General features: G+C 38.9%; 1 protein-coding gene and 1 long non-coding RNA gene across 3 annotated transcripts in view; one reads left to right on the top strand and one right to left on the bottom strand.

The window, feature by feature from the left end:
• Nucleotides 1–21,365, bottom strand: part of DENND1B (DENN domain containing 1B) — a 153,702-nt gene that overhangs the window by 109,891 nt on the left and 22,446 nt on the right. For both annotated transcript variants that reach the window (XM_039555816.1, XM_039555817.1), the window contains exon 3: nucleotides 3,193–3,236. In XM_039555816.1, the coding sequence (XP_039411750.1) occupies nucleotides 3,193–3,236 (44 nt within the window). The remainder of the gene's footprint in view (nucleotides 1–3,192; nucleotides 3,237–21,365) is intronic.
• LOC120410374 lies at nucleotides 3,987–4,737 on the top strand. Its single transcript, XR_005602457.1, has 2 exons — nucleotides 3,987–4,167; nucleotides 4,337–4,737. It is a non-coding gene; the product is annotated as an uncharacterized LOC120410374 (long non-coding RNA).

Here is a 21,365-nt window from a genome sequence, read left to right as displayed (position 1 = left end):
TTTCTCTACAGACTTCCATTTAAAAATGGGCTTGCAAGGCCAAAATTAAGCTCTAGTTAAACCAGTCTGAATAAAAAAAATAACAATTTCAAGATTAAAAACATACACATTTTTATCATGGGAATTTTTGCATAAAGGGGATATTTGAACATACTACAAGACAGAGCCTCTAGAAATATACATTCAAAATACATTTTAAACAACAAAAAAATAGCCCATTAAATGGCTACAACTCATTCTTCATCCAAATTTGAGCTTGTGAGGATAATCACAGAAGACCTATATGTGCTCAAAACAGAAATCTTCACATTTTTTCTACAGAGCTGAGATTATTCACAACTTTTTCAACAAAAATGAGTTGTCAAACTCATTTTTATAGCACTAATGCCAGCAATGATGGCTCAAAGAGATTAATTCTGCTGGCGCTTGAGGTATTTTTTAATAAACATTTTCTTTGAAATGGTAGTGTGGTTCTTTGTACTGTGAATTCTAACCAGCATGAGCTCATTTTTTCATTGATAGTTTTGAGAGTTACTAAAAATTGAATTATTCTCACCTCAAAAAATAAAATAAAATGAAAAAAGAAAAAAGGGACAAAACCACTTTCTGAAGCACTCCTGGCAAAGAGAAGTATTTTTCATTTTCTGCCTTGAAGCATTATTTTTTTTCTTTCCCCATTCTGTTTTCCTCTTTTCCTTCTTATTCTGGCATCTGAGGAATTACCAGAGACAAAATAAGTGGTTTCCCTGCAGTCTTGGCAGATAAGGAAATCAACAATGAATCTTTCAAATTCTTTTCTGGTACCAAAACCGCGCCTTAATATTTCCTTTACTTGACAGACTGCAACTGAGTGATTATGACAAATCCCAAGTCTTGTCTTCCTCCTGATCAACTGTAGTTTCTACATCCCATCCACAACAGATGGGATGTTTTGCAAAACAGGAATTTGGAAAGTCAATATTTAAGAAAAAAGTACACTAGAAGAATATCGACCAGCATCGAAGAAAATGGCAGGGCACAAGAAAAAGCAGGGATTAGAGATGAGTAAACACTGGGAAGTTCAGACATACTTAGAGGACACATGTGAGAAAGAGGAAGAAAATGTCAAAATGGCTCAGACAAGTTTTCTTTGCATTATGAAAGCAACAAAAAGGTGACACGATAAACTGTAGAAAAATTCAGGAAGAGAGGAAAATATTTTGCCCACTGTTATCACATCACTGTGCAAACAGACAGCCCTTCAATTTTAGGAAAGATAATTCTTTGGGATACATCCAAAAACTAACTCACACATTTTACATTTAAAATATAAATGACTGAAGAACAGGACAGAGAATATTCTTTTTCTTTTTTTTTTCTGAGCATTCTCCCCACAAACTTTTATGGAAATTAGCCTTGATAGTTTTAGTGAGTTCTTGGCTCTTAAAGAAATTAAATCTGATGGATACTCAGGTCTCCAATCCAAACCTACCCAGCTCAACATCCACACACACATGTGCAAAGAAGGCTTCTGCTGATTTCACTTCATGACTTGGCTCAGGGGTTTGCTTTAGAAGCTGCTATATATTCTGTTCAAATCCAGGGGTTCTAACAGGAGAATTTCCCTTGCGAGGAGAAGGATTAAAATATCCTGTTTTCCAGAGACACAAGCAATTTACCTGAAATGCCAGATTCCCTACACAGCTGAGACACAATGTGCAGGCACAGGTTTTTCGGAGCCCAAAGGCAGAGAGCTGCCTGAGGCCTCTGGTTTTTATAGATTAGGTATGTCTATTGCATCTTTGTATGATTCCCTTCCAGTCTTTAGTGGGCTTCATCTTCTAATCATTTTTCTACACCAGCTGTTCTTTGAATAACCTTCGACTTGCTGAATAAGCTCCCATTTTTCTTCATACATAATTTGTCTTTTCTTTTTTTTTTTTCCTTCTTTTTTTTTTTAAGATCAAGTCTTTCTTGGGGAAAAAACAAAAAAAGAACAAAACAAACTAGAAAAAAAGAATTTAAATGACAATGAAGATGATCATTCTGCAGCCAGGATAATTATCAAAACTTGCTGAATGCCTAGCTGAGAACGTGTAACAGCACGCTTTGCTCATTTGTCACTGTTTTACAGGCTGCACGTTTCTGACTGATGCTATTCCCTAACCAGACATCCTACCTTCTATGTTTGTATATTTATTCCTTTCATCATGAATCACCTTATAGCTGTCTTTATAGAATCTTGTATTACTGATTTAAAAAAAAAAAAAAAATCAGCAATTTATCAACATCTACTGTACAACAACATTTCCAGATCATCCACTGTGGTGATATTACCAATGAAAAATATGTTTGCCTCAGTATTAGTATAAAAACAAGAGGCAAAAAAGCCATTGAGACAGAGATATTTATTCTATTTAGTAGTTTTATGTATTTTCTTTTAGTAAAATAAAAATCCATGCAAGAAACTCTTGTAAAAGTTGCTGAAATAATAAAATTCAGTAATTTCATTAAGGTTTAATAGTAATAACTTTCACAAAATAGTCATGGGGCAAAAAACCCAACACACTAATTAATAGCTTGCTGTCACTACAAACAGTGAAATAATCCATCAGTCCTGTATGTATAAACTTTCCTTTGAGGATTAATTATAGATAGAACATAGGATTTTCATGCTTTCAGAATCAGTAACTTTAGATCAGTCTCTTATAAGGGTCTGAGGATTTTTTTTTTCCCCAAGCAAGTAACTAGGGTATCTCTAAAATATTATTAACTAACTATCTAAAACCTTGTATTGGAAAGGATTAAAGAAATGGAATGCACACATTCTGACATTAAAAGGACATACATGGGTAGCTCTTCAACTTTTTTGTTCTGGTGGTTTTTATAACACCAATGTTTGGCAAAGTTTTACTGATAATTTTTTCCACATTTTCAATACCACGACAGATAAAAACCCAACGTGTCCAACAGGACCACCTGATAAAATACTCTATATCAAAAAAAAGGTGATACAGAGAATTAGCACGACATTCCATGCTCTACAACTGCTGTTGCATATTCCTGTCACAAAGGCAATCTAATCACCAAGCCACCAGTTGGGTGAAGGCTTCCACCCCACCATCATTAGCATCTGCCTCTCCACAGCTGAATAGAAGAGCTTTTTTTATTATTATTCTAACATAAAAAAAAGTTCAATCTCATGTTTCCAACCTGGTCTCCAAAGTCCTCCGGGAACTTCCACAGTACCACTGGATCTGTAAATAATTGACAGACAGCATTAATCAGAGGCAAAGGAACAGAGTATTACAGTCAGAGTACATTAATATTAAAGAGAGGGTCAGCTTAGCGTCAAGCTTTGAGGCAAGTGCAAAAATGTATCTAAAAACCAAGGAAGATACTGGATTATTAAAAAGACTTATTTCATATTTATGAAACTGTATGTTTATTGTTCTACATATGGCAGCAGGTTATAATGTACTGAACTATTTTCATATTCTTTTTTTTTCTGGAATACATCATTTTTTAAGCACATTTAATTTTCACTGTTTAATTCAATTAAGAAGTAAGAGATATAAAACCTCTTTCCATCCCAGGAAAAAAGAACATAAAATTATAAGGGAAAAAAAAGGCCTTTACAAAAGTACAGAAAAACATCCTTTGTGATTTTAAAAGTAGTACTAATGTAACCAGGATTCTTAAGGAGGAGCTCAGAAGAGCTAGTTAGTTTCAGTATTTTCTGTTCAGAGCCACTTAAAGCCAGCATTTCAATAATACCTCGAAGTTTTCATTAACCTCTTGTAAACTGCTAATTTTAAAAATAATCACTGTTACTTAGGCTACATATTAGTCTACACTTAATATTGCTTTGAAAGCCTCTAAAACAACAACCTGAGCCATAACCTTTCAACAAAAAACCAAATTATGCTCTTCATCCTCCCCCCCCCAGCTTTTAATCTCCTTTGACACAAAACCTTCCGGAGGTGCTACGGTTACACGGCCACAAACGCCCACGAAGCCTCACAGGCTTCTAAAGAGCAGATTAGCAGCCGTGTTTGTCCACCTGCTAACAGCGAATTATCCATCTTCCTGCAAGGAAGACCCAGGTCAGGCCAGACCCACCACTGACCACGCAGCCAACGGCAGCTCGGGGTGCCAAGGGCAGGAAAACGAAGGAGAAACACAACAGTAAGTGCCAGGAGACACGGCCTGATGGGAACTGCCAGATACTGTCTACCTCAGGAGCTGCTGGATTCCTGTCTTCCAAGGAGCCAGTATCTGGGAAACTATTCAGATTTCCACTTCAGGCTCTAGCACCGGCCCTGTGTAGTAACTCAAATTTCCTTCTCGCTGTTAGCTTTGACATCAGAACCACAGCGTTCTCCACTTCTGGCAAAGTACGGACGGTTCAGCTCTTCTTCATGGTCCCACATGTTTGCTGCTGCAAACTGGAGATTTAATGAGGAGGGAAACGCCACTGATGGTGCTGTCATTCCCAGCTGCTGATCTGAAATCCTACTATTCAGCACGGAGCTGTTGCACGCGTGCGTTTGCCGCTGGCCCAACCACGGGGAGCTGGAGAATGGAGTCAGCATTTCTCCTTCACTCCAGAACAGATGTCAAGCCAACAGTGGAACGTGCATTCCAAACGTGTTACAAAATTCAACCTGTCAACCAACTCAATGCAATTTAGAGCTAATTTGTATCTAATTCAAATTTAAGTAAGATTTTCAATAAAAATGGAGGCATTTGATTCTACTTGTTGGATTCTACTTCTTTTTTCTCCTAAGAACATCCAGGAAGGGTTCTGCAGCTATTATTTAATAAAATGTATGTATTTTGCACAAGGAATCTTCCTCCATCTACTTTACGGAGCAAGAACTTTTGAAGGTGGATATGAAACAAGAGGTAAGAGGCTACGTCTATAAAAATATGACAGCAAATAAATACAGGTATTTACAACAGAGACCTTTTTTTCCCCCATTTATTTTGTGCATATTTAAATTGCAAACATCTCTATAATGACCAGGTACAAGAGGAGTTTGACTATCCTGTAAGGGAGCTCGTTTTTTATTCCAAATTAGTATCATGAAAAAGAAAACAATTACATATCAACAGCTATCCCTGATAAATCCAAGGAGTCACAAGCATGGTAACATATCAAAAAATTGATGTTAAGTGATTCATAAATTACTTGCTAAAAAGCATTGAAAACTTGCAGAATCCAAAAAATACTTTAACAGAGCTTGTAAATCCAATGCCATATGTCCACGAACATTTCAGGCATAAACTTCTCTTCAAAAGAGCAATCCCACTGCACTCCCACTACCAGGTACTTGTTGGTGAAGCTGTAGCACTGTCTGTCTCCTGCTGGTACAGACTTTCACAGCTACACTGAGCCAGATGAGGGAACTGACCGAGATCAAACCAACTGTCTGAAACTTTTCAGGTCAGCGTTAACTAGATCAGTTCCCCAAAACCATTTGGTTTATGCCAGAAAAAAAGGAACAAAAACTGGGGAATAGGGAGTTGTGGTGAGAAGAAAGCAGGACTGCTTTGTGCGGCAGCATTCCAGCCTCAAGCATTTGCTACAGCTCATGCAATACAAGCTGGTTACCAGCTGCGTCTAGTTCCGTTTCTTATCACCCATTTCTTGTTCACAACTTCCCAAGTCTTGCAGTACCATTTATAGTTGCTTCTACTGCAAAACCTAAGCGCTGTGGCCTGCGAGGAGGCGAGGGGACCGCTCTGCAGGGAGGCCGGGCTGCCAGAGCATCGCCAGCCAGGAGCTTGGCAACATCACCTTTTCCCAGCAATGAAGCCAGGCAGATGATTTTGGCAGATGTGAAGCACAGTTACATGAGAAACATTTAGTATAGCGAATGCTTTAGCAACACAGTAACAAAATTACTGGGGTTTCTGAAATCGGACAGAAACGTAATTTCTTTCCTTCACTCTCCTTAGTGCAAATGTAACTGCCAGGCTTCAAAATAGGAAGCAGACCGCAATAGCAAAACCTGCAGGTGTTGTTTTAAAGGTCACAGTCATTAGCAAAGTACAATCTCAGAATTAAGCAAAACTTTGGGTTTGGGGTCAAAACATGGGTAAAATTTACACCTCAGCGAAGTGCCAAATGGAGCTGAACAGCATTTCACAAGGCCACCCTTTATCTACAGGCAACAAGATCAACAGCTCCAATAAGTTCTTTTGGTGCCCTGACATCCTAACAGCTAAAAAACCCTACAGCCTTAATGTAGGGTCCTGCTCAGCTTGCCATCTTCACTTCATACTAAGGCTCTCTCATACCACTCCAGTCTCACTTGAAATGGTAAAAACAAATCTAAAGTAAATTCCAGTTCACTTAACTATAGGTACAACAACATTTACTTTCATACCGTGAAAGGATGTTTATATCATGAGAGAATAATTAAATTCATGTGATCTAAACAGGAAAAATAATGATTTTAATACTCCATCATGAAAACAAAAAAGAGCCAACATTTAAAAAAATATTCCTAACTCAATCCAAGAAAAACAATTGGTGCTACACTCAGCAAAAATTACACACCTTCAAGACGTGTCCAACTGCTTTGAGCTGGGTTTTGCAGCTGTTATTACTGGCCTTTAACTGGTTATTTTAGTAGGTACTTGCCATACATTTATTAAGTAAGAAAATCTGATGTGACTCGTGCTTCAAAAAGAAAAGTTACTATATTCTTTTTATGCCTTTACTCTCTGAAACCAAACCCTAACACCTATAAAAAGCCTCAGGATTTTATTATAATTATCCAAGTCTGGGATTGGGCTTTTTTTCAAAAGATTATGTTGGTTTCTGCTTTTGGAGCTAGGCTCAGGCAGCATCTGAAACATCTTTGTGGCAACTTCTCAAAAGTGCTGCAAAGGAAGAAACAAAAGGGTACTGATTTAGAAATAAAAAGAGAAAGTATAATCCAATTCTGCAACTTTATGCACTCTATCTTCAGGTTTACAAAGACTGAATTTTCTTTTCCCTGAGGATTACTTTCCAGATACCCCATCTGATCTGGCAATGTTAGGTCAATTTTATGCTGATTTTATGGATGAGAGGATGAGAATCATTCAGAAATAGCTGTTGTTATCATCAGCTGAGAAACTACTAAATTTCCCCTCATTTTCTTTTTCTAACAGACTTCTCAGGATAAATGGTTTGCACCAATTCTAAGTAAAGGTAGCAGTAAGAGGAAATTGTCAAGTGCACACATAAAATAATTTGTGTGTTACATGTATAAATGTAGATACTGTTGCATGTGTAAATGGATATTTCCATGTACAGACTCCGCTTTTTCCTATGCCTACCACGTCCAGGATGTAAATCTCAACACCTGCCAGTAACGCATGAAAATTGTTTTGCTAAATATCCTGCAACATTGGAAAGGACATCTCCCTTGGAACAAGTCAGACAAGAGACAATCATGGAAAGGTTTGATGAGGTACCAAAAGAGTGCAGTATAATTACAAAGAGGGAAGCGAGTCACATGCAATGCTTAAAAAAGTAGTACTAAAGATGTTGTAATCTAGAACTGCTCCAGAAGACAAATGCAGGCAAGTGTGACACACACTAAGACAAGAGGAAAACATATGCATATCCTCAAGGTAATTTCTCTCCAAAAATCTATTCTTGTAGAGGCAAGGTCATAAAGCATGTCATCTGTACTTTTAGGAAAACAACTGCTAAAACAGTTTAGCTTCTGTAACAAATCTGAGAAAATAAAAGGTACTATTTCTCATGACAGAGTAGATTAGAGAAGCAGTGCATTCTAAACTATGGAGGGAAAAAAAAAAGAAATCTTTCTGAGGCACAACTTTCCCAAAAACTAACAAGTTAAATATACTCTAAAAATACTCTTCATAATCATCGAGCTTGCAGATTATAAATGCCACCCAAAAATACAACAGGATAAGGTAATTAGCACACACTCAATATTTGGTAATGGAACAGAAATTACAAACACATGCTGAGAAACATCATCTCGGGTAATTCTCTTGATAGCAACAGAGAATATTTCAGACACAAAAACACAGCCAAGGTAAAATGAAACAGATTAATTAAGTAGTCCAATATTCTGGAGAGAGAAGGAATCTTCATCCCTGTTGGCTGTACTTAACAGAACAGACAAGAAGACTGCCAAGCAGTGTTGGTCGTGCCTTCGGACAGAGGAATGGACTAGATGACTGCTCAGCATCCCTCCAGTTGTATTTTCTCTGATGCTATACAGATATTCATTGGAAAAAAGCTGTCAGTGCAGAGGGGAAAGAAGAGACTGGGGCCAGGAGTTAAGGGGGTGGGAAAGATATATAGTGAGGAAAAGACAGGCAGCAAAACAAAGCTTATTGCAGACTGTTCTTCTTTCATGTCTGGAAAAAACAAGAAGTGCCACATTCTTTTCCTTAGGTGAACATATGAATGCAATTAATAAAGCTGAAATTATCTATCATTATCTCAGGGAACAGCTTTATAAACGCACATTTAAGCAATAAGCAGAATGGATTTTTTCAAAGTAGTTTTTAGGAATAAAAATTAGTTCTCCAAACCAAGTTTATGATACTGCTATTGTTCAAAAACAAAGGCCTCTTACATACTTAAGATAATTTTCCAGAAACACTCAACAGTAATTTTAGTGATGCCTTTGTATCAATATAGTATTTAATACTCAACCAAATCACTACAACAGTGATTCAGAAACAAAATAAGAGATGAACCACAATGTGCAACCCAAGGGTTTTTACAGATGAAATAATCTAATGAAAAAACCAGCATTCACATAAAAAAATTACTTCTTGCAAAAAAAGACTTCTGTATATCATATTAAAATCCACCTGTTAACAGTTTCATACATGAAGTACCAGAGACAGAGTAGAATGGGAGGCCCTGCTGCCAGAAGAGCTGGGTACAACAGTGGTCTTCAGCTCCCTGGTTTGGGGGATCAAAGTGGAGTGCCAGCCAGCAGCAGGCAGAAGAAGAGCAGGATGCCGTGGAAAAGGGGAGAAGAAGGGAGTTATAGTATTTTCCAAGCATCAGTAATCAAAAGAAAGAACAAGGACAAAATACATTGAAGCAATTTGATTTTAAAAAAAGTGAAACTAAGGAACGGTCACTAACTTCTCAGGCACCTAAAACCTGTCAGATTAAAGATAATATGCAAGCGAGGATGCCACTACAGAAAATACCTGAAAGTACACTTTAATGCAAATCACGTAGCAAAAGAAAACCTTTTTACAAAACTACATCAAATCTCAACAATCCAGTGCCTTCAGCCTTTTTACTCACACTTTACTCACAAGTGTGCCTTCCTAAATTGCCTCCACAATTTCATACAGTTCCTACGTCAGCAAACAGCAAGGGAACGAGGCAAAAATGATGTCATTGACAACATCAGTTACAGAAAAACATTAACGAGTTTCAGTAATTGTATTTGCCAGCTTTTCCTGCCATATATTACTACACTGAGATTCCTCTGGGTCTCTAGGTGGTCTTCGCCTTTCAAAATAAGCCACAGCATGGTCACAGCACAGGAGTCCAGTGTCTCCAGTCCCCTCTCCCTCACCCACACCAGTGGCCCGTGCCTTGTCTTCAACTGATTCTAAAAAGCTCCTGCCCCATTTTGAAAAATTATTTAGGCATTAAAGGTACCCATCTCACACTGGCATCAAAGGTGATATTTGGAATGTGTGACTTTTGACATTTTTCCTTCCAACTTTTCTCATAGAAAGTGAAGTGCACACTAAATGACAACAGACAACATACTGACCTTTGTGAAATGGAAAATGGAAAATAACAGTATAGTAGCCTCAGTTACAGTCACTGTAGGTGTTATCTGTAAGTCTTTGTGACTGTACATTTGCCAATCAGAAATGTGATTTTTGTATCAGGTTCAGAAACATAATTACAAAGACCTTACTGGCAAGATGAAAATATCTTCCTTCCACAAGGAAGCTTTTCCTAAGGAACTGTTTTTAACTGTAGTAGTAACAGCTGCAATTGAAGTAGTTTCTGTGGGACGTGTGCTCCCAGTCACAAGTAGAACAATTACTCATGGACTTATCAATTGGCTCAGAATTTAATTATATCTTTCTATAAACATATAATACTTAGCAAATGATTTCAGGATACCAGTGCTCACACCATGTTTGCAGAAATCCAGAATTTTGTTTCTAATACATGGGAAAACAAAGGTACAATCCGTAACTATAAGAGTCACTCAGCCCTTAACAAAAACCACACACACAACATGATCTTCTCTACTCCCCACAAAAACCACTTGTGCTTGAAGTGAGTGGGTCCAGTTCAGTCAGCCCCTCACAGCATCACAACGTCACGGCAACTCCACAGCTTTGAGCTGCCGGTCGTTGCTGCCCCACCAAGCCCCACCAGTTCACAATCCAGACTGAAGTGTGAGAATCTCACGTGTCTACATCGCACTGCAAAGCCACACACGAGAGTTGCTGATTGTACAGTTTATCACAAAATTATTTTCAAATATTTCTACTTTTAAACTTATGTGACAAAGGTTCCTCCAGGTATTCAGAAATATGAGAATGGTGTGCAAATACTGACCTCCCAACTAATCACATGCAAGGTTCAGCCAAGTACATTGTAGAGAAGCAGGACTTTGTCAGGTTTTGGACCTGAAACTTCCTCCAGTGTTTCAGATTTCCCTGTCTGTAAGGCACTTGGGCTAGGAAATAAGTACTTCTACCCCTTCTACAGGCAGGTAGATGGTTAAAAATTCTAGCCACAACTTGACATCTCCTTCAGAGCTGCAGATCAATCCCTTTTTGCCCAAGAATTTGTCCCACTGAAGGACAGAGCAGTAAGTCATTTCAGCTTACCAGAGAGAGAAAGAAAGGGTCCTTTTGGCTGCAATGCTATTAGCCATGCTTCAGGCTAAAACCTTAATCAGGGTGAGAGTTCATTGCACAGATAGTGCACAGATAAAATGAGTATGTTCAGCCTTTATTTGGTCTCTTCATGAGATAAGCAGGGGATTCTTCTACCTGGTAAGTCTTTAGAATGACCTTGTAAGTATGGCAACAACTGCATGCCTTTAGAAGCTGTGGTGTAATTCTTAATTTTCCTACTTCTAACTTGTAACTGTGAGTGAATCATGAGAACAAGGATCTAAGAACTGAGGTAGCAGAAGAAGAAGCAAGTGAGCACCACATATATCTTAAGTCATTGCTAATGTTTAAGGAGGGTTTATAAAACAAAATACTTTTGCTGTCACTGGGTCTCTTGTTCAAAGAAATTTAAAGGAGACAGGCCATGCTGTGATCGACTGAAATGAACAATAACTGAAAAGAGTAAGACTAAGGGCATTCACCTTTGCAACCAACATAAGTTTTACATCTCACCCTGTAAGAATGAAAAAGTAACTTGCCACACTCCCTTGCAAACAGACATTGTGCAGGGGTTTCTTTGTTTTAAATGAAGATATGGGACTTAAAGTTCTTAAAAAATATTGTGGGCTACATGAAATTTTCCTACATTAGGAAATACACAATATTGATTTTGAGGAAGATCTAGAAAAGTTCAAGTCCATTATTACCAAGCAAGATGTACTAAGTAAATCAGGAAGAAGCAAAACTCCTGCCCTGCCAAAGACACTGGAGATGGACCATCACTTGCTCTCCCACGTCAGTGATGTCTGACCAGAAACAACCATTTTATCTCCTAGAGTACACTGTTATATTTGCTTTGTGAAACCCCCACACACTGCATTTAGAAAAATCAAAAACCTTTTGGCACATGACAAAAACTACATCTCAGTACATATGGATACCTGAGTTACTGCTTCCTGATTTACTTCAAGAAATACAAATTTGGTGTCAGCTTGGACATGAAAGCAGGGATATATGTGAGCCTGTAAAGCAAACTGATCGGTTACAGAAAACACAGAATGATATCCAAGCCATTTTTGATAGATATTTTCCAAAAATAACACAAAAACAAATCCTACATTAGAGTTAACATGCCTTAACAAAATAAATTAAAGCAATTAAAAATTAAACCAAAATCTTAATCCTTCTGCAAGTTTTTTTCTCTAAGGAGAAATTAGTCCAGTCCTTAGCTACTTCAAGAAAAAATGACTGTTGCAGGGGAACACCCTCTTGGCCAAAGATGATATAATGACTATCTATTTACATCACTTCTTGCCCGAACAGTGCAGCAACATTCCTTCCACTTTCCTCTGGTGAGGATCACATCCTGGGCACAGCCCAACTGTCAGTACTTGAGGGCACGACTTCCCTCTAAATTATGCCCCTTGCCTTAAATACTGACTAGCACAAGCAATAAAATGTGATTACTCAATAATTAACAGGTAAATAACTACCTATTACTCAGTAAGTTACAGGGACAGATTACCTAAAGGCCACAGCAATAGTGGAATACATAATATCTTGGAAAAGCAATCCCACTGACACTGTCTTTACAACCAAGGACAGCTACAGGGAGAAGGGGTTAGCTTCTCTGTTCACTGTTCTATTCTAGATTATTTAAGACATTTCATTTAATTAATATAGATACTACTGTATCATATATTCACCCCATCTCTGTGATCATGCTGTGAAACAAGACTCGGAATTGTGCAATGATATGCTGCTTATGTGTGAGAAGGAATGAAAATAATTGTACATTACAAAAGCATAGTTTCAAATTCTTTATCCTTTTTTCATTCTCCAATTACAAATAGCATTTTCTACATGAAATGCAGACCTGTCACATTTTGCTTACTGGCTGTGGTAGGAATGTACGGAAGTAGAACAGCACTGGTAACCAGAACCTCACCTGGAAGATTCCTACTCCTCTGAACATCTCCAGCATTACAGCTAAAACATATCTAACTTCAAAACCTATAATTATATAAACCAACATTTCATAATTTTATATATGTAAATTAGAACAATCACAAACCTTCTTAGTTACACAAAGCTCTAAAATTCAAGCAACCATGTTGATTAGCCATAGTACACAGAGTTTGCTATATATGCAAACAGTTCACAGACTTTCATTTTAAAATAAGTATTTTCTAGCATATTCTGATTCAGTGTTCATTTTAATCTTTGTTGTTCATGACACATTAAGCCAGAACAAAGATGAAGGAGCACTGATCAATAAGCACAAACCTTTTTATGCGTTTCCTTTCCATCTTACCCCAAATCTATTTTAATATCATCAGGGGGAAAAATAAAACTCATCAGTCACCTGATGGAGTAATTCAAAACTTAACCAAACAGGGCTAATGGGTGAGAATTGAAATGAAAACACCTTGACAAAGAAAGCAATTTCTTTTCTTCGCACTCTTCAGAAGCTGTGGGTGATCGCTGTAATCCAACCATCAACAGCGAGGGGCCATCTGTCCCAAGAGCCCTCCACGTGAGCAAGAATCAGCAAGAAAAAAATTTTAGAGGCTGGCCCACATGCATTCAGCCCCGATATATCTATGGCAGGCAGCATGCAGCTGAAAATAAGTGTTTTGACATTTTTCCCATACCAATCCTTAAAAGTCAACACTAAACTTTTGATAAGAACAAAACACAAAAAGCAGGTTAAGAGGTTGCTAACAGAAAGATCAGTGTTACACCAACAGCTGAGATCTCCCCAGACATGAAGCACTCATGCTTTAGTATCCAAGAGCCATGTTCAGAAAAAAAGGCTACAGAAAACAACCTTTACACTTGCATTTATGTTACAAGTCCCCTCTAGAATTAGTTTTTGCAGCTAAAGAAGATTTACCAGTCTCTTACCAAACCATCCTCACAAAATCACCAAACCTTGGGTTTCTTCCACAGAAAACAAACAAAACATTAAGAAAGGGTCTACCAGACATTTCCAAGGCACCAACCACACACAATGCATGACCCAGGGGCTCAGGCAGAGGCACTGTGGCTTTGACACCTGACTTCCCAGGGAAAAGAGATCATTCTGATCCCCACCAAGGACTGACCTCCCAGAACTGGAGGAGAAGAGGCTTCATGTCACACCCTCCCAGGAATGTTCCCAAACTGGGCACTTTTACCTCACTAAGCCTCTTAAAAGGCAACACCACACATGGCAGAAGGCTAATGCAATTTATTTCTTCTTCATTTTCTAACTGAAAAATATATTGATCTTTTAGCAAAATAAACTCTGACATACCTGCAACTCTCTGCACCCTTCTCTCCATCTGTTTCAAAAGTCTGAAGAGTCATAAAGTGGATAGAGAGGGCAGGAAAAAAAATGTATTTTTTTTGTTGAGCTGCATTAACAATATTGGTCCCTTGCTGCTTCAACAGAGGTAGAACACAGACCCAGCCAGCAGCACACTGGAAATTAGAAGAAGCACACTGTTTTTTCAGTCCTGCCAGTTATCTGTTGCCTGACCTCAAGTCAGTTATTTCAGGTTCCCAAACACCATGAGGCCTTGGAAAAACTAATTTTTTTTTTTATTATTATTCAGGAGAAAGGGCATTAAAAAAGGGACATTTCCAGGGGGGCCAAGTTCAGTTACTTTAAAGCATGAGCCACACAAATACATAAAACAAGTAAAAGCAAGACAAAGGGTTTTCTCACAGGTGTTTGCAGTCACTCAGGTCAAAATTCCCTATTATGCATTGGAGAGGGGTCAGCGAAACCAGAAACATAAACATCAACCCAAAATAAATAGAGGTTCTACCAGAATGGTCTTGTGTCTTGCAGCCCTCGAGGTACGAGATCTGGGTTCTCCATTAATAATCCCAAAGCACATTCAACAACTAGGAAAATCTCCAAGACATTTCTTGATATCACATACTTCAGTGATAAAACAGAAAAATAATACTATTTATTCAGAACAGCAAAGTAGAAGGGTGATGTAGATGCATGATTTCAATTTACATCCCAATAGAAAGTAACAGAGATGTGGTTGAAGTGCAACACTATTTTATCTTACAAAGCCGCAATGCCCGATGCCTGCTTTGTCCAGTGAAATCGCAAATAAATCATGCACAAAATAGTGAAAATTAATTTAACAGTGTGATAATAGCAGACAATATATTTCACTCCAACAGAAAAAGCTAAAGTTCAAAACAACACACTGAAATCGCATGGCCCATGAGGGGTCAGAACTCAACACATCCTGTGTAAATTGAGCCTTTCCAGAAGGCAAGGTCAGAAGCTGCCTTCTCCCATTTCAGCAGTCTGCATTCAAACTAGCTGTTCAAAAAGTATAAGAACTTTTTTGTCAGAAGCAGTTACTTCAACAAAGGCACCCTGCAAGGTAACACGGCTCCACTGGTGGGTGGGAGCCCAACCCAGGCTGGCTGCTTTGCGGATTGGAAAGCCAGGACACACCAGCCAGGCACAGCAGGCTCCAGCTGGTCGGTCACCGCCTCACCGAGGCAAAGCAGCAGCCCAGGGAGTGCTCACCACCCTGCAGAGGAGAAAGGAGAAAGAAAACAGACCTGTACACACTTGGAAGAGCAGTGGGGTGGCTGCAGATGGGAAGATAAAGACTACAGGAAGGGAGCACTGCAGAATGATGGGCCATCCATATGCTTGAACTGAGCCTCTTAAATAATGAAGGTCTTCATTTTACTTTCCAAAAAGTATTGCAGCAGAAAGAAGTGAGATGAGGCCAGGGAAAGCATGGGTAATGCCTGTGTATTCACCATACAGCAGTCAAAAATATTAGCAAGGTGAAAAATGATATTATTACTATTGATGCGAAAGAACAATGAATTACTTATTAATAAATCAACAACAGCACAAATTAAGATTATGTCTCATCTGAAAACATCGATTTACCAAATAAATCTGATGCTAATATTTCAGAATGCACCAATAAACCTGCACAACAGTAACAGCTGTCTACGCACAGAATGCACAAGGAGCTAAAATATATGGCACTACATGTAACATTACACACTCTATTACGTTAATCTGTATGAAAATTTTCATTAAAAGTTCTCCTCCCAACTGCTGCCCTTCTCTCACTGCCCAATTTCTCCATGTTTGCATGAAAGGATTTGATGCTATTGGAAGGGCTGTATTATTCTGGCTTCCCTTTTCTATCTACTTCAGCTTCTTCCTTGACGCAGATGATTAAACGAACCCCAGATTTCCTACAAGCCCCACACCACTAATCACTTCCAGTCATTTTACATCCATGCTCTGTCCTCCTGCACATTCTCCATCTCCACCAGTAAGACTGCAGGTTCACCACTGGAAGGCTTTAAGAGGATGAGCTCAATGATCAGTACAGTTTGACAACAACTTGATAACTACACTGAGCTTTTCTCTTTATTCCTTGTTTTGTTTCTGAAAATGAAAGACCTTCACCTCCTGGAGCACAGCTGAGCTCTGTAAATATATGTAAGAGCCTAGACTGGCACAGTGTACAGTTAGAATCAATGCTAAAAGCTGAAAGCAAAATAATTTCTTATCTAAGGAAATTAAAGTCATGACTGGATGAGCCTAAGAAAACAGTATCATTGTCTCACTGGTCATTTATCAGGAAAATGAAAAAGGCTAAGAACACTAAGAATTAATCACAGGTGTCAACCAATCTTCATAAGACATGCAGAAGAATTTTTGGAGCCAGTTCCTGCATTAAAATACAGTATGCTGCAGCAAAAACCAATCACCACCCATGAGCATACACTTCTCATCAAGAACAATTCAATATGCAGCTAGACAAATCAGAAGTTGTTTTGCTTTAAGATCACTAATTCCATTTTTTTATTAATAAAGACTAATCATAATCACTCATGCTGAAAATTTCAGAATCAGTGGGGTAGAATACACTTGTAAATTACGTCTACATAAAATAAGGTATCTCCTTATAGCATCTTTTTAATTCATTGTTTTTATAATTAGTAAAAAAACTCCATGGGGCAGGAAAATATTGCTGCACTTTTCAAGTACTAAGACATACATTCTCTCTCAAGCATGCCTCAGATAACTCCTCTCTTATCTTGAGTCTTCCATCACTCTGATAAACGAAATCCCTGAACTTTCCAGAGCAGGGAAGATCCACTAATTTCTGAAAATACTAAAAATAGATTTCAAGAATCATGGATGTGCAAATATCACATCTTAATTTTAACAAGTTATCCCAAATGACTTATTATTGCTTAAATTCTTCATTCCTATCAAGCCCACAAAGGATTAGGCAAATTCCATAGAATAACATCCTGCCTCAAACTGTAAAGTGTATCTCCTTTCTTCAGGGCAAATTCTGTTTACTGTATTTATCAATGGTCTGGACGAGGGGATCATGTGCACCCTCAGTAAGTTTGAAGATGAAACCTAGTTGGGCAGGAGTGTTGATCTGCTGGAGGGCAGGAAGGCTCTGCAGAGGGATCTGGGCAGGCTGGATCCATGGGCTGAGGTCAACATTTTGAGGTTCAATTAGAGCAAAGTGCCAGGTGCTGCACTTTAGCCACAATAACCCCATGCAATGCTACAGACTGGGGCAGAGTGGCTGGAAAGCTGCCTGATGGAAAAGGACCTGGGACTGCTGGTTGACAGTGGCTGAACAAAAGCCAGCTGTGCACAGGTGGCCAAAGAGGCCAAGGGCATCCTGGCTTCAATCAGGAATAGTGTGGCCAGCAGGACCAGGGCAGGGGTTGTCCCCCTGTACTGGGCACTGGTCAGGCAGCACCTTGAACCCTGTGTTTGGCTTTGGGCCGGCTGATCACTTCAGGAAGGGCATTGAGATGCTGGAGAGTGTCCAGAGAAGGGCAATGGAGCTGGGGAAGGGTTTGGAACACAAGTCTGATCAGGAGCAGCTGAGGGAGCTGGGGGTGTTTAGCCTGGAGAAAAGGAGGCTCGGGGGAGCTTACAGATCTCTACACCTCCCTGACAGGAGGGTGTAGCAAGTGGGGGTCAGTCTCTTCTCCCAGGTGACAAGAGATAGGGCAAGAGGAAACGGCCTCAAGTTGTACCAGGGGAGGTTTAGATTGGATATTAGGGAAAAATTATTCATAGAAAAAGTTGTCAAGCACTGGAACAGGCTGCCCAGTGAAGTGAGAAGGTCACCATCCCTGAGAAGTATTTAAAAGACGTGTAGATGTGCTTTGGAATGTGGTTTAGTGGTGGAGCTGGCAGTGCTGCGTTAAGGGTGGGACTCAATGATCTTAAAGGGCCATTAAGGAAGAGGTTTGTATTCCTTTTCAAGACTGCAGACGAAATAATTATGGGGAATAAAACCTTTTATTTTCCAAACTTTGATAGAAGATAATGAAAGGTGCCTACTTTAAAATACATCAATATTTTAACTTCTGGTGCTTCCTCAAGGGCAGAAATGTCAGTCATTTTGCTTGAGAACACCATTTGAGCCCATCAAATTTGAAAAGCTGAAAAGATCACAATTCATAAAGTTACAAAACTAACCCATTAGGAGCAAGGCAAAAAGACTATAAAGGGTTTTTCATTTTACTTTCACTTAATAGCTATAGAAATCACCCACTCAGGTAATCCTAGCAAGAGCCACAATCCCAAGCCTTTCATTTAAGATTTATATAATAAACAACTCTGCATGTTCAACAAGGTCTCCACCAAAATGCTGTATTTTCAAATCAGTGAACCCAATAGAGTTTTTAAGGAATGCAAGGAAAATGAAGTCTTTTTTCTCATTTGAAGACATGTCTGATCATGGAAATACACTTAGTACCACCTTTCTGAGGAACTTACCCCTAAAACACTTAAAAAGAAGAAAGATGGATGTCTGTGAAATTGAGAAACAAAAGACTGAACTCAGCCAAGAGTCAGAGGATGCACAATGTCTGAGGCTGTGCTATTTCCAAGCACAAATAAAATCAAGCCTGTACCAAAATATCTTTCCCCCAGTGCTGAGAGGCCCTGGCACTGACTTGCTGAGGAACACTGCTGGTTCCTGATCACTTCTCTGAATGCAAGTGGCCTAAAGCTGTCCAGGCCATAAGCAAATGTTTGAAGATGTGACATGTGAAGAGGGTCAACAACAAAGCCTAGCTTTAATCCCTTTGTGTGGAGCAGGAAGAGGAATTTACCTCATACACACAGCACATCTACGTCCAGTGAAGTATAAAACTTCCAGAGGTGCACAAGCAAGGCATTATGTCTTCTTTGCTTTTTTGCATGCTGGGAGAGGCCGGGAGGGAGGTGAGCAGTGCTTCTCATGGGCTGGATGTAGTGAAGCACAAGGAATGGTTGTATGCCAAGCAGCTTTAGTGCACCACGTGTATTAATCACTGTTGGTATCTTCTCCCAGCCTGAGCCAAGAGTAGCACAACCCTTTAGTCCAAACGGGTGGACCTGAGAATATGGGAGGCTTAACTATTAGCTAACATAACTTCCCTCATTTCTAATTGGATTGTGACTAAATTCCCAGCACTGATAATACCAAAATGAGATCAGAGGGGAAAGCCTCCATATTCCCTTTGCACAAAGATTGGAAACAGCTCTCCCCTGCTGTTGTACAATAGCACTGACCACCCAAAGATCCATGGCTTTAGCTAAAAGAGACCCATCTCACTGCCAGTTGAACACGTGTGAGGATGTGATTACTGTGATGCTTTACGAATTTCAAAAAAAGCCCAGAAACAGTGCAAATAGTTAGAAGGCCAAATACTAAATCATGTTAATCTACACAAAGGAAAATTAGAATAAAAAATTGTAAAAACAAAAGGACCTGATATGGGCTGAAGAAAAAGAGAGCAGAGTATCTGTGCTTTTGAGGACTGCTGAAAGATTCAATTTTGTTTTGGGGACCTCTTTATCAAGCATTTAAGAGAGCTATGCAAGTTCCAAATTCTATTGCAATGAACAACTAAGTCAGAGCATATCTTCAGACTTCCTTGCAGCCCATCAGAACTCCTGTAACTATTCCTGACACTCATTTGCTTGACCCATTTCTGATAAACAAAGAATGGAGTGCTTGAAGTATTTTTCCCCCTTGTTCGTCCCATTCTTCGCTAGTCTCTTGTTTTGTGGTCAGAGGTTAAACTGCTGACCTCTCACCTTCAAGGCAAGTTTTTCCCCCCTTCCATAAAAGGTTTTTCACAGTGTGCAGCATTCGGATTAGCCCCTATCCCCCTGAACAAAAGCTATGCCTTTGTACCACTGGTTTGGGCATGGAGTCCGTACATCAGAGGAAGCTGCTCCTACTTACCATTCACAATAACTATATTGTGAGGCCCCTCTAACGCCTCGTCTCTCAGTGTCTAGACTTTCACCCAACCAGCCAGCAAAAAGAAAATCCTGTCAAGCACTCAACTGAAAATTAACTATGGTATCCTGTTGTGAACCTGATGAAGACGTTATTTGAACATACGGTAAAACTTTCCATTGTTTAACATAAAGATAAGAGAAAAACTTTTAAAGCCCTGAGGTTTATATAGTCATAGGGATCAATTCACTCATGGGTCAGTAAATGCATTTTATAAGCAAGCAGCTATTGCTCATGTGTGTCTTTAAAATAATACACAGATTATTAAATCATACCCAAGGACCCAGCATTCTGGGTATTTGCAGAGCCTAATTTTATACTTGTTATGAATACACTAAGGCAGAATTCAAGACAAAGAAAAAGAAATTGTATCTTCCAGAATTAACTGAAAATGTAACATCGCTCCTGCCCACTGTCCCACTTACCTTCAGCAAATAAAATAAAAGAAGTATAGCTACAGAAATATTTTGTGCCTTGCTGTATGAAACAAGGCCTGTAAGGAAAACTCTGGGCAAGACAGGGTATCTATAAAGTTGGGAGTGTGAACAAACCATTGGATTTTCCAGGGAAAAAAACAAAACAAACAAAAAACCACTGCAATGACTTGTATTTTGTTTCATTGCAACACTTGCATTGCTGTAGCATGAATAACACACAGTAGCAGGACAGTTTACTGAAGTGGACTAACACTAATAAAAATTTATTCTTTCACCTTGAGGAAAAAAAACCAACCAAACAAACAACAACAAAAAAAAAATCACACCACAAGTAGGCCAGGTAAAAATAATCTAGATCTGAGCAATATTTTAGCATTTGAATATGCATATGATATATTTTGAAACTCTGAAAATAATTTATTATTGCAGAAAAACTGATGTTTGCATCTTCTTGGAATTCTTATGGCCTCTTTTGAGTGGATACTTGGAAAGAATTCTCTGGGTTTTGCTAGGAGAATAAGGCACAGCTGAGGAAATGCATCTCTCTCATCAATTTCCCCAATCTGTTTTGAAAAGAGAGCCAGAGTGTCTCAAAATAAGAGGCAAACAAATTGCTGTCTGGCATAGGTTGATTGATTAGGGGAACACAAGGGGGTGTGCTAGGTTTTTTGGGGGGGGTTGTTTGTTTTTTTTTTAAAGTGTGTTTTATGCTGAAACAAGAAAGTGTGAAATCATCCTTGTC

The sequence above is a fragment of the Corvus cornix genome, chromosome 8, assembly GCF_000738735.6.
Source record: "Corvus cornix cornix isolate S_Up_H32 chromosome 8, ASM73873v5, whole genome shotgun sequence".
Lineage (NCBI taxonomy): Eukaryota > Metazoa > Chordata > Aves > Passeriformes > Corvidae > Corvus > Corvus cornix.
Note: the sequence above shows the minus strand (reverse complement) of the source record. Positions and strands in the feature narration are given on the sequence as shown.